This window comes from Akebia trifoliata, chromosome 8 (assembly GCF_017979445.1).
Source record: "Akebia trifoliata isolate Shusen 1 chromosome 8, ASM1797944v1, whole genome shotgun sequence".
Taxonomy (NCBI): Eukaryota; Viridiplantae; Streptophyta; class Magnoliopsida; order Ranunculales; family Lardizabalaceae; genus Akebia; species Akebia trifoliata.
In genome coordinates this window covers 41,104,011-41,117,924 of record NC_141382.1, presented here as the reverse complement: position 1 = coordinate 41,117,924, position 13,914 = coordinate 41,104,011, and the positions used below count along the sequence as shown (strand labels likewise).

General features: G+C 34.6%; 2 protein-coding genes across 2 annotated transcripts; both read right to left on the bottom strand.

The window, feature by feature from the left end:
• Nucleotides 1-2,512: 2,512 nt before the first annotated feature.
• LOC147396848 (histone H3.2) lies at nucleotides 2,513-3,235 on the bottom strand. Its single transcript, XM_086452601.1, has one exon. The coding sequence runs from the start codon at nucleotides 3,166-3,168 to the stop codon at nucleotides 2,758-2,760; it is 411 nt and encodes a 136-aa protein (XP_086308727.1). The 5' UTR covers nucleotides 3,169-3,235; the 3' UTR covers nucleotides 2,513-2,757.
• Nucleotides 3,236-7,054: 3,819 nt separating this feature from the next.
• Nucleotides 7,055-13,656, bottom strand: JMJD5 (2-oxoglutarate (2OG) and Fe(II)-dependent oxygenase superfamily protein). The gene is made up of 6 exons (XM_086452100.1): nucleotides 13,068-13,656; nucleotides 9,189-9,398; nucleotides 8,900-9,034; nucleotides 8,678-8,821; nucleotides 7,570-7,662; nucleotides 7,055-7,458 (listed from the first exon to the last, which is right to left on the bottom strand). Exons 1-6 carry the CDS (start codon nucleotides 13,530-13,532, stop codon nucleotides 7,282-7,284), a joined length of 1,224 nt encoding a protein of 407 aa, XP_086308226.1. The 5' UTR covers nucleotides 13,533-13,656; the 3' UTR covers nucleotides 7,055-7,281.
• Between the last annotated feature and the right edge of the window lie 258 nt (nucleotides 13,657-13,914).

Genomic DNA, 13,914 nt, shown 5'->3' with positions numbered 1-13,914 from the left:
GTTACATTTTTAGGTACGGGAGTTACGTGGATATTTTTTTCCATTTTCAAAACATTGGATCTAGCTCAAAAGAAATTGTTTTTTTTTTTTTCTTTTCTTTTTTTTATATCTGAGTTTTTCGAAGAAACTTAAAGGGTTGTGGTGTTGGATTTCAAACTTGACCTTGGTCTTTCGTGAGAGATTAATTTAAATAACTTAAATACCCTCATCTTCAACCTCTAGTCTAGAATTCTTGATTTTTCTTTTCAAAATTATCAACTTTAACCTAAATCCTCCATTCCAAGAAAATAAGTTTTATTTTACGTGTCAAATTTTATGTAGTTTAGCTTCATAATGTGTTGAGTCATTTAATATATTGCAAGATCACTTTAATAATTTAAAAAATTAACCAATATAAAATTGCATCAACGATGCTCATGCTTCTCTTGTTACAATGGTAATTAAGGTATAAAATCTCAAGTAAACCTACATTTCTCTTCCCATCTTAGTTGCTCATTCAAGAGTCTCAACAAAGAGGCATCAAAAGATATTGAGACTGCAAGTCTTGGTGGCTAAAAATGGGAAGTCCAAGGGAAAAACACTGACGAAGATGAAGAATGTGAAAGCATAGATAACATGGATAAAAAAATTAGTATAAACAATCAAAGGCCAAAAGACACCTAACCAATAACTCAAACCATAGGTTTGTATCCATGCAAATCAAGAACCACCTCTATGAATAGAAAATTTGCAATTACAGATTACACCCTTTGACCGAAAATTGATACATGTATCCCAAGAAAACCTAACTAGGATTTTAGATAAGAGAAGCGTTCAAAAGCCCTAAAAAGAGCCAAACATATCTCAAAATAAGAGTTAGAAGTTTCAAAATGGGCTGATTTTTTATGAAGATGACCTCTATGGTGAACAAATCATCCTCACCAAAAACCACTCATTCTGAAACTTTTAACCCTAATTTACAAGTTGAAGAATCATGGACCATCCAATTTTTGTAAACAACTTTTAATGAATTTAGAAGTTTCAAAATATGCTGATTTTTGATGAAGATGATCTCCTCATCATAGAGATCAACATCACAAAAAATCAGTCCAGTCCATTTCAAAACCACTAACCCATACTTTAAAAAAATGTTTGGCACAATATTTGGCTCTTTAAGGCCTCCGAACAGCACCCTTCAATTAACATTGGTTTCTCCACTATGTCTTAAATGACGAACAATACTCCTTCCTGACCAATACATTCAGACTACAAAAACCATAATGCCCTCATGGATGGATCTTAACACAGAAATCATCTTTAACTGACCAATACCATGTATCACTGCTTGCACTTGCTTTTTTGATTTGATAAACCTTATATCTTACCTCCCCATTAGAAAAGATCTGAAACTATATGGATAAAATAATTGAATTTGTTTATGTGAGGGAGAGTATCCATCTTTGATCTGTGTTAGATACAAAGCTTCTTCTAGTGATGTTGATGACGGCTTATCTCTTGCTTCATACTCGTTAAACCACGTTACTTAGACCATATTACAATAAATCATGCATAACATACCTTTGCATATTCACCCAAAAAAAAAAAAAAATTTTACAAGATCAATTGGTAACCAAAGGTTCAATAAAAGACCTGTGTAGAGAATGGATGATGTAACCAACAAAAATATTAAGTGAGATGAAGAGAGAATGCTTCAGATTGCAGGAACAGCCCTCCTGGGGTTTAGTGTTGAGATCCTCAGCCAAAAACCCTCAAAATGATTTGGTTGACTAAAATTTCTCTGTTATTAACTACCCAACAGAGTCTTGATCCATGGCACTGATTAAAAAATTGTAATTACAATTCTTGGTGGCTGAAGATGATGGAAACATTAGCATGTACAGTCAACCCCTTTACACAGTGATCTCGCTCAAAGATTTGGTCCAAACGATAACTAGCATAGAGAATATCAAGTTTTCAATCATGTAAGCATATAAAACAAATTTGACAAATTTCCAACACTAGTATGTTTCAAATTCAAAACATCCTAATGCATTGGAATGTGTCAACCAATTTATATGGTAGGTTGTGACTTGTACCATTGTGAATTTCATCAAAAGCATTTGAACAATTAAGCAAGTTGGGTATCTCGCCATGCCCTTCCTAACAATGAGTATCAAGAACGTAAAAGAGGTGTTTACAAGTACACTATGCAGACACAATGGTGTGACATTTCTTTGACACCCGTCTCCCTGAAACAATATCTTTGTATAAAAGTGCATTAAGGATAACACAAGAGGCTATAAAGGAATTAATCCCCTCACTAATGACTTCTTCAACTCTTTCCTTCATCCCATTTTACCAAAAAAAAATTGAATATTGGATTTTGAATTTAAAAAACCCACCAATTAGTTTAGATTTTACACACAACAATGGAATTTTTAGGTTCAAAAGAATGACTGAACGAGAAAGGGAAAAAAAATATTGGGGGAGAGATAATGATAAAGCAAAATATTTATAAAAAAAAAAAAGGACATTATCCTTCAAATTTCAGTTCTTCAATATTTGAGGTATACATACTACCACTTAGGAAAATAGAAGGAAGCCCCTTTAAACCCTAACCCTAATTTTTTTTTAATTTAAAAAAAAAACATTCCAACCGAAGATCAAACTGATTTTTACAAACCTAAAAGATAGGAAGAATTACAAACAAAACAACTAAAAAACCCCAACAGAGAAACAGAGAAACAAAGAAACAGATCAAAACAAACCCATCCATCTCTAAGCCCTCTCGCCTCTAATCCTACGAGCAAGCTGGATATCTTTAGGCATAATGGTAACCCTCTTAGCATGAATGGCACAGAGATTTGTATCCTCAAAGAGACCAACCAAGTACGCTTCAGCTGCCTCTTGAAGAGCGGCCACGGCACTACTCTGGAATCGAAGATCGGTCTTGAAATCCTGAGCGATCTCACGAACCAGTCTTTGGAAAGGAAGCTTTCGGATCAAAAGCTCTGTACTCTTCTGATATTTCCTGATCTCACGAAGCGCCACTGTTCCTGGCCTAAACCTGTGTGGCTTCTTCACTCCTCCTGTCGCTGGGGCAGATTTACGGGCAGCCTTTGTTGCCAATTGCTTACGTGGCGCCTTCCCTCCCGTTGATTTTCGGGCAGTTTGCTTCGTTCGTGCCATCTCTGTGTCTCTCTCTTGATGAGAAAATTAGATACAGCGTAGGTGAAGAGATGAGTTTGTTTGTGTGTATGAGGGGTATTTGTAGAAGATGAAGCTGAGATAGGCGGGAATTTCAAAAAATTTGTTTGCTTTTTTGAATATTTTAGGGAAAGTGGAATATGGCGGTTGGATTGTTAAAGTTATGGACGGATGAGATTCGTTGTAGAGCAGTGACACGGATCGCAATCTCTGCTTGCTTCTTACCAATAGTATTTTCTCTGCTCTCCACGTGTAATACTGATTCGTATGGGTGCAACTTGGACCAATCTGGACCGGATGTGCGGATTTGGGCCGACATATTATGGGATGTTAGATTTGAGGTAAGACCATGGTTTTAAAACTCAATTTCGTGTCTCGTCTCATCCATGCCAGATATCGAGTTGTCTCAAACGAATTTTCTAATACGTTTGAGATGTTTCGTTCAAAAAAATGAAAAATGAACGTGAGATATAATATCTCATCCGAAAATTTGACTTGTCCGTCTCGTCTATGCCTGGTACCGAAATGACTTGGACGAGTTTTGAAACCATGGGTAAGACTTAGATCACTTAGATGAACCTGAATTTAGGTTTGGAAATCCTTAATCTTAACAGGACAACACATGACTTGAAAATGACATTAACTAGGATATGTGTTAAGCTTAATTGTGTCAACCCGTCTAACCCAATTATTAAATGGGTTAGATTAGGAACATCAACCACTTGACTCGTTTAATCCATTTAGTTATTGTGTTATTGACATGTCTTGTTAACCCACATACAACCCAGCTCGTATGTAACCTCTCCTTTTATGGGTAAGTTGGACTTTAACCCACAACCTCAAAGTTATTTTGCAATGAGCCAAACCAACTCAACTCGTATATAACCTATTTAAATCATGAAACTATGAGATATCTCAAATATTAACAATTATTTAAAGATTTTTAAAATTATTTATTTATTTATAGTTTTTTGCAAGAATTTCCAACCACTTTTTTTTCACACATATTTTTGTATATACATACTTTTAAAAATATAGATATTGTTCAAGATATTTATTAAATAATTAATGGTTAAGTTTTTAGTTTAAATGTGTATTTGGTAATACTTCTAAAGTCTGAATGGAGGTGGTCCACCTTTAAAATTCAGACTTTAGAAGTTTTATTTTCGTTTGTTTTGGTTGAAATTTCAGACTCCAGAACCAAAATTTAAAAGTTTTGAACCGATGATGGAGAGATGCTGGACGAAACTTCTAAAATCTGAATTTTTTTTATTCTTAAAATACCCTCCTGAAAACCCTAATTTCTATCACTTATCATTTCTTTATACGAACCTTATTTTTAACTTTTCTACCTCTCATTTTTTTTCTACTTCTCTTTCCTCTACAATTGTGTTGTCAAACTCTTCCCTTTCTTTCGTTTCATGTTTGAAAACCCTATATTTTTATACGAACCCTAAAATCTTATATTTTTCAACTAGAAAATGAATAATTATTTATTGTTTGAGTATTATCTTGTTGGAATATAATTTCTCAAGTATAAATTCAAATTGAAAACAATATTTTTAGGGTATTTGACATGTTAGAAATCGAAATTAAATGTGTAAATGGTTTGATTATGCATAACATATTATGTTTATTTATTAGAAATACAAAAAAGTATTATTATCAAAATAGCTATTATGTTTTAAAATTCTATTTGTAATCAGAAGCTTTAAAAAATGATAAACAAACAATTTTTCCATAATAAGATTTCAAATATCAGAAAACAGACTTCAAACTTCAGACTCCAAACTTCTTAAGTGTTATCAAACATACCCTAAGAAATCTTCTCTAAAAGACTAATACTATAGTCAAAAACCCTAAATCCTTATTTCCTTAATTGTGATTCTCTATCATTTTCTTCGTCAAAAGTAGAACACCGCTGCAAACGTGATAAGTACATGCACATCTCTCTCTCTCTCATAAATTTTTTTATCATTTTTTAGAACTTGATAAAACTATTCAATGCACAACATCAAATTTATGCACATTAGGCTTTTTGTGCAGTCTCTTTTTGACATACGCATGCCTTCTTCCCCTTGTGTTGATTTTAGTCTTAACACGAATATATGTTGCTTTAAACGTTCATTGGTAGGTCAAGCATTCGTTAGTCTTGTATAGTAAAATAATGGAAAATGACCTCATCAACCTCTAGAAGAAAAAAATCCATGAATTTTCCTCCCAAAACCTCTTGGGTAAATTTTTTACCCTCACCTTCAAATTTAAGATTCCACCCTATCAACCTTGGAACCTCAAGAATAAGATATGATTATTGGAAAAGTAGAAAACCAAGACTTGTTCATAAGAGTTAAATAGGTTAATTATTTATACTAAAGGTTGAAGAACTTTAAGATGATTAGTTTTGGGAAGAAAAAAATCAAGGTTTTATGACTAGATATTGAAGAAGAAGACATTTAGATCATTTTCCCTTAGTTTACCAAAGAACAAAAGGAGACCAGGGACACAAAAGGTATGTCAATAGCTTGAAAACACGAGGAACCTCAAATATCAACCAAAATATGGAGGAGCATGACTAAATCAGCATTTCTTAACTCATGATTTTTCTTCTAACAATCAGGTAGACCAACAAGGTGAAATGATAAATCGAATTTTAAGATTTATAGTCATCGAATATTGATGTGGGCAAAGAAAACCATCCTCTAATTAGTTCATTGATTCTCAAAAGAATATCAAACAATTGACACAAAAAACTTGTTAATTCATACAAAATACCAAACAATTGGAAATAAAGAGAAAATTCTCTAAAAACATAATTTTTATTAATCAAAAGATGCTTCCCATATCGAAATTACAATACTATTTACAGAAGAAAGTCTTATTCCTAGAAAAATATGAAAAATTGTTAAAAAAACCTAAGCATAGAAATAAATATTACTTAATCCTAGAAGTAAAGAAAGAATCAATAATGAATGATTCTACTTTATAACTAAATTTTTTAACAAAACAAAATTTTCTTAAAATAACAAAATCTTCTAAAAAATAGGGTAAACGAAAAAATAAGGCATAAAATGGAAACTCCACAACTTGTTATAGATTTTAAAGATCTTGATGTTTCCATTCAAGAATGATTCTCATGGACGATTCTTATTTCATTGCTCATTCGAGTATGTGAGCCCACTTGGATAAGTGACATTCTTGAATGAAAACATCGAGACTTTCAAGATTCATAGCAAATTATGTATGTTTCATTTTTAGGCCTAATTCTTTCATTTATCTTATTTTTAGACAATTTTGGTATTGTAAAAAATTTTCATTTTGTTAATAACTTTAATTATAGAAGTTAGAATCACGCCCTGTCGATTCTCTTTTACTTCTAGGGTTAAATAATATAGATTTCCATGCTTACTTTGTTTTTATTATTTTTTCTTATTTTTGTGTTTTTCTAAGAATTAGACTATTTTCTATAAATAATTTTGAAACTCCAACACAAGGAACATCTTTTGATTGATAAAAGTTTTGTGTAAAGAATTTTAACTTATTTCCAATTGTTTGGTATTCTGTGTGAATTAACAAAGTTTTTTATGCTCAATTATTTGATAATCTTTTGAGAATCAACAAATTAATTGAAAGATTATTCTCTTCGTCCTGCATCAAATATGATGAGAGGTTACTTTGGGTATCCGTCCACAATAATCATTTACATTCATGTATATGAATTCCCCTTTCAAGGAAATCAACATTCTTTGCCAAAAACATAAATTGACAAAGCAAAATTTTCAAGACCACGAGTTCAATGAGACCAACAGCCATTATCAAAGAGAGAGAGATGGGTCACCCTTCCTTTGGACAAGACCAAAACATGATCTATAGGTAAAATGTTCTGTAACAACTTTCTATATGAATAATTCTTTAATATACATATAAAGTACAACACTGGATTCTATAACATCCGGTCCTAAGATCTGACTCATCGTGTATTTGGTTCAAAAAGCTAGCCCACATTTAACATTTTCAAGTGTTGCACTCCGCATGATTCATAAATAAGGTGTAAAACAAAGCAAATTGATAAGAGAATTTGGCACATCATGAGATGGGTTAGCTACTACATTCGCTCCACCAAAAGCTTACAGAGAAACTCGTTGTAAGGGATCTTACATAATGCCACCATTTTGGCGGGATGTAAATCATTTCACCTTCTTCTAAGATGCAGTCCATAAAATCCAGGTCTTGAGCTTTCGGAAACTCTTTCTCATTTAGATTGTCAAGATCCACCTGCAAACAATAATTTCTTGATAGAGAGAAAAAAAAAAGTCCTAACGGAAATTGTAAGCAAAGTTGAATCTTAACACACATTTATTTTGAGAGGGCTTTGAAAGTGCCAACCTGACTGGAATTGTTTAGCATGGATTCGGTGTAAGGATAAAGATCATCTGATATTGAAGCAGGATAAAGCCTTATATACTTTCTGCCAACAACCTAGAAAGACAGAAAAGAAGAGGGTTATGCAAGTCAAATTGATGTTGTCCAACTATAAATCATCGTCAATAACAGTGTCTTATCCCAACTATTTGGGTATAGGAACATGAAGCCTGTGCAGCCATTCAATTTTATTTAGAGGAAATGTATAACTAGAAATATCCATGAAAAGAATAAAGTATAACTGAAGCACATAAATAAGGACGTGTAAATCCAGGATATAATAGTGGAATCATTTCTCTTTTTTCCAGTAACCTTCCAGTCTTTGAACCTGAATTTTGGGTTGGATTATTAATAGTTTAGGTTGAGCACATCAGGTATGATTATATGTTAGATCTGGTTGGGGTTGAGTCAGGATAAAGAGTTCCCAAGGATTTGTTGTATGGGAATGTGGAGAGGCCAATGTAAGTAACTTTGTTCAAGGTTTAAAATCTAATATTGAAGCTTTCTCTCGAGAGAAAAATAGAGACAATCTCAACTGAAACATTCCAATACAATCCGAAAGTTTAATGTTTCGGGTTCAATGTTTCGTTTCAGCCTCGACCAAAACCGAAATGTCTCCAGCAAAACATTCTGAAATGGTGCAAGACTTTAAACCATGACCTTATTTTCTTATGATTTGTAACCCCCTCCCCACACACTAAATATCCATTACTGATCAGACATAGGAGACATTTCAAAGCAGTTAAATATAATATCAACAGTACCATCTTAAATATTGCCTTCAAGAAGAAAAATGCATCATAAGCTGAATAGAAATGAACTAGTTTCAAGAGCAAAGGCAGTTATATATTTCAAAAGTTAAAGGTTGCACCACCAAAAAGAGCAACCTTAGGGGAGAGAACCAGAAAATTTCCCCCACACAAAAAAAAGGAACATGCTTATTATTGTGGTTATCTCAATCATCATACACACCGTCACCAAAACCTTGGCCCAAAAAATTTGAAGTTGGCTTAACGAATCATGTTCCTCCATTCAATTATGTTTAAAGACATGTCTTCCAAATATGCAATACCTGAGCAAGAATATTATGGTGTGGATCATGGTGCAATGGTGTCACTGTCCCAGCTGGACCAAACCAAGCATTAAGAGACCTAAGCTCCCCACCACCAGCATAACAATAATCAGGAACCAAAATGTCCCTGCGTAGTTCTTGTATCTGCCGATTAAATCTAAAATCAATATCAGCTCAAATGCTGCATCAAGAGCTCGTAAAAATAATAAAATATATGAAAACCTGGTCAAACAATGGATGCTGAGCAAGATAGGTCGGACCAGAAAGGCTAAACTCATTAGACTGCATCCTCTCAAGAAACCTAGAGAATGTGATCAGCTCTTGCTTCCATTCAGGGCATAGGTAGTTCTTTCCAACCTGCAAAATATGATACACTTTACAAGTTTTCAGTTCAAAGAGTCTTGATAAAAGCACTGTTCTTTCAATCAGTGAATCCTGAACAACTTGCACAAGGATATTTAAAGTGGCCATATCAAGCTTAAATATGTCACGAAATTGGGAAATTAATCACCTCAACTGGAATAGTCCGATCACCTGCAACCCTTCTTAGATAGTCCATGTCTTTCCACTTATTACTGGCAGGCCAATGAGCCATGCAATCACTGATTATAACTGGGGAACCTAATAGGAAATAATCACACAGGAATCCCTCCAAAGATAGAGAAGACCTCTTATGTATTATTGTACAAGAAAGTGATCTTTTTGGCAGTACTCGAAGCACCTACAAAATTAGAATTAACAAAAGTAATAACAAGAGTTATGAGAGCTTATGTTTATAGTGATTACTACAATGCAAAAGCCTTAATGGAAATGATCTAACGTTAAAGACATAATTCAGGTAGACATACCTAATAGATGAAGATACAAAGGTCATAGAAAATAAAAAAGGAAGAATAGTCATGAAGCGATTCTCTGGGGGGGTAAAACAACTACTCTAAAATAAGAAATCAAAACCTTGTTTGTTTATTTATTTTATTTTTTGGTAAGTGTAAGATTATATTGAAAAAGGAAGAAGAAAGAAAATACAAAAGAAAGAGGCTGAGGTAGCCCCCAAGCAAAAGCAAGAAGAAAATACAAGGCCGAAGAAAACAAGGCAAACAACCAAAGAAAACAAACAAAAAAATACTAAGCAACACATAAAGAATCCCATCTAAACAGAAAATCATCAAAAGAGAGCCCTGCAAATTATGTGCTCAATTTCAACCATAGGTAAAGCAGCCCCAAGATATTCAGAAACACCACGTGAGACGTACTAGTCTTGCCCTAGAACACCCTGATATTTTTTTTCTCTCCAAAGACCTCAAGCAATAGCCGAAGGGAGAATAGCCATAAGGTAGCATTTTCTACAAGAGAAGATATTCAAAGTCCACCCTTCTAATAAAGAGTTGAAAGATAAAGGAAAGACTCAATCCATACGAAACTTGGAAAGAAAATTTGACCAAATACCCCAAGAAAAGAACAATGGATAAGGGTGTGATTAGCAGATTTGCTATCCCTCAAATATAAAGGATAAAAATTTGGAGTGATCCAAACACGCTTGATTAAGTTATCTAAGGTGAGAATCTTCCCCAAGGAAGCTAGCCAAACAAAGAAGAAAACCTTGGAAGGGACATAAGCCGACCAGATGACAGATGCTTAAATAAAATAATCAAGCAGAGGGAGAATGAAATTATAGAAGGAACAAACTGAAATTCTCTTCTCCTTAATCAAAATCCATTCCCTCCTGTCCTGATTATTCACCCTGAATTGAACAAAATTCAAAAGATCGAGAAAAGATGTTACCTCTATTATCTCCCAGCCATTGAAATTCCTTCCGAAGCCTAGATCCCAAGAAGTGATGCTACCATTGCAAATCAAGCATAGCTCAACCGAACAATTCTTTCTCAACAAACAAGCATACAAGGAAGGATATTGAGTTGACAAAGACGAATTTCCACACCAACTATCCTCCCAAAACTTGATCTTGTCACCTAAACCTACACTATGAATAATACCTCTAACAAACTAATTCACAACCTCATTTGTTTATTTTTTGATAAGTCAAAGATCTTTATTGAAACGAAACATGGTCAAGATGACCATGAAAAGGTTCCCCCAAATTACATCTCAATGCTACACATCCAAACCTACTTTGTTAAAAAAATCTTCAAAGACCTCATTCGATTCCTGGAATACCATGCTCCACAGAAAAATAGACCCCAAGATTGAGAATAAAATTCCTTGCAACGAAGTCTCCTTTTCCTCAAAGGTCCTAAGGTCTCTCTTTCCAAATCTCCTTTCTTCCCAACACCAAATACGCAATTATTGTTCGGGATTTTGAAAGGCCTTTCTCTTTTCTTTCAGGATATCGTGGGGAACACAAGATTTGCCACGATGCCCAAGGCTATTTTTGATATAATTCAGAGTTGGCCGTCAAAAAGTTTTCTCCTCCGTTGACCTTCTCATGTAGGTTGACACCATGTGCAATTTGTTGGTGTTTATGGAAAAAGAGAAATAGTCCCATGTTCGAGAATAAAGAAAGTAATAAAAATCCATTGCCTGGTACCATGAGGCCATATAGATCAATTGATCTACATTGAATACAACGACGTGAAGGACCTTCAATTCAAGGATCCAGTATCTAAGTGGAGGGAGATTCTATCTTGGCTTTAGTTGTTTCTCCCTTTATGTTTCTTTAGTTTCATTAGCATGAGATGCTCTATCTCCATTCTTTGTCGGCCCTTCTATTGTATCCATATATTAGTTTTATCGGGGAAAAAATCTTCAATTTTCCAATACAAGTAAACGAACATGTTACATATCGTTGTCTTCCAACAACAATGTGAATGCCACAAGTCTAGCTACATGGCCAAGCTTGTGCCCAACACACAATCATGTGTTGTGACAACCCAACAAGTCCTACATCATGTTGGATTAGTTTCAATTGTTTATTTTTTTACTAAATCAGAATTGTTTGAGCATTTTTCCATACTCTGAAATTGCTTTGAGAAGGTCCAGAAATATATGTGGCCATCACTGTTGTTGTCACAACAAAAGTGTGTTGAAACAAGAACAGCAATCCCTTTTATTGCCTAGATTGTCCCGAATGGCCCTAAATTCTGATTTTCAGTACATTTTCGCGTTTCATACAGGTTTGCCATCCTAACACATACAATATGCATGTTTAGAACCAATTGGAATGACCCTTAATCGGTCAATGAACCTTAGTAGAGATACACTTTAGTCAAGTGGGACAAGTGCCTAACACCTCCCCAATCCCACACCCATGTATCTAATCTTAGGTTAATACCAAACCCTTGTCCGAATACAAAGTCAAATCCAGTTCCTAGACCGTAAAACTAGGTGGAAAAATTAATTAAATCTGAGAACCCCAAAAAAAATAATCCAAGATGCAAAACCCAAAAACAGACCCGGGAAGGTCCAAACCAAATCCAGTTCGAGGCTCCGATGATTATCTTTTCTGTTGCGTTTTTAAGAGAGAGAAAGAAATAAATAAAAGACTTAGTTGTTCCCAAACATGAGAGAGGATCAAACAACCAATCATGGAAGTTAGTTAGGTGACAATAACTCCTCACCTAACCAACACTACTTTCACATGAAGAAAACCTTAGAGACAAAGAGTTATCTTATCCACTCCAAGCACATGGACCCACCACATCATGAGTTAGGAAAACCCAACATATTGTTCAGAAATGTAAAGGTTCTTTTCGGTATTTTTGAAAAGCTTGATAGGAATTATCTTTCACATAGAGAGACAATTTTCAGACTCATTTTCAGTTCATCAATGCTCTTGATCTTTGTTCTCAAATGCGGCAAATGAGGAAAGCTTGCTGCTTGTTGGCCGGGAGATATATTAACACTTTCCATTATGTTTAAACACGGGGAAGAATTGGTTACTTACCATCACACCCCCGATTAATTTCCAAGCCCAATTTTGCACTTTAATCTCGACATTTGTACTAAAAATTATAGAATTTGAAAATTCATCACCATTTCACTTACAAAATGTTAGACCACGTTTTGGTTGTGGCCCAATCGGCCTACTTGTTTTGAGTATTTTAAAATCCAATATTGCATTCTACAATTAAAGATTGATTCTAATCAACGTAAATAATGTTGAATGAATTTTATAATCCGTAAAAAATCTAACATAAAATTTAAAGTTCTTCTCTAGATTTTAAGCAAGTTCTTGGTTTAGATTTCACAAAATTCATCGTTTTTGTCGCAAAATAAATTTCAAGTCTGACTCTGCAATCACTAAAATGGAAATTAAGCAATATTAACTACCAATTTCAGAGTTGTTCATCATCAAAAACAAAGATTTTCCAATGATTCAATCATGATTAAGTACTAAAATTTCAAAATTGATTGAAAAAAAAACAGACCTCACCTCCGCCTCGCTTAAAACCTCCAAAGAACAATCAACCCTCCCCTTCTCAAAACCCTCTCCATGATCCAAATTCTTCTCATCAGCAACACCAGATCTCATCAAAATCAACTCCACCGCAGAATCCAAATCTCGACGCAGAAGATTCCCACCCATTATCAATCCCATATCAAGAACCCTAAGAGCCTCTCTGAAATCTCCTGATCCATGGTGGAACACCGCGAGAAGGAGACACGACATCGAGTAGGCGTCTCTCCATTCGGGAAGGACAGAATGCCACGGACCAGAGTGGAGCTGCTCCCAAGCCATCTCCCGAGCCGCCTCTGCAGCACGAAAGTCTCCCGAGCAAGCGAGCGTGGCCATGCTAACGTACGCATAGCCTCCCTCTTGGGAGATTTTGTGGAGGAGATTCGATCTTTCTGAGTCTAGGGTTGGTGTTGGGAGATGATTGGCGTCGTTCGCTGCCATTGAACCTGTAGAAGTGATTTGCTGGACTTCCCGATTTTTATTTGAAGTTAAAAAGTGGAGAGCACTGGAGCATTCTCATTTAGCTACGTCATCTGGTTCGTGAGTACGGTCCGATGGAAATTCGAAATTTAGATTTGTCGTTCATGAGTCGTGACTTTGGAAGGAACAGGTTCAACGCACCCCTTACTATTGCTTAGGACACCCCTTAGTCAAGTTTTTTTTTCTTATATGACTTAAAAGTTTCATAATTGACTGATTTTTTTTATTTATGTTTTTCTATATAATTATGTATATGATTGGAGATCATCTCACTAAAAATCATTCCATTTCAAAACTTTCAACACAAAAAAAAAAAAAAATTGGCTATGTGATGGGGTGCCTT

Coding starts and splice junctions, on each gene's coding strand:
- JMJD5 (XM_086452100.1), bottom strand. CDS start 13,532: ATGGCAGCGAACGACGCCAATCATCTCCCAACACCAACCCTAGACTCA. Junction 9,399..13,067: donor AGGTTTTAAGCGAGGCGGAG/GTGAGGTCTGTT, acceptor CTAATTTTGTAG/GTGCTTCGAGTACTGCCAAA. Junction 7,459..7,569: donor TGCTAAACAATTCCAGTCAG/GTTGGCACTTTC, acceptor TATTGTTTGCAG/GTGGATCTTGACAATCTAAA.
- LOC147396848 (XM_086452601.1), bottom strand. CDS start 3,168: ATGGCACGAACGAAGCAAACTGCCCGAAAATCAACGGGAGGGAAGGCG.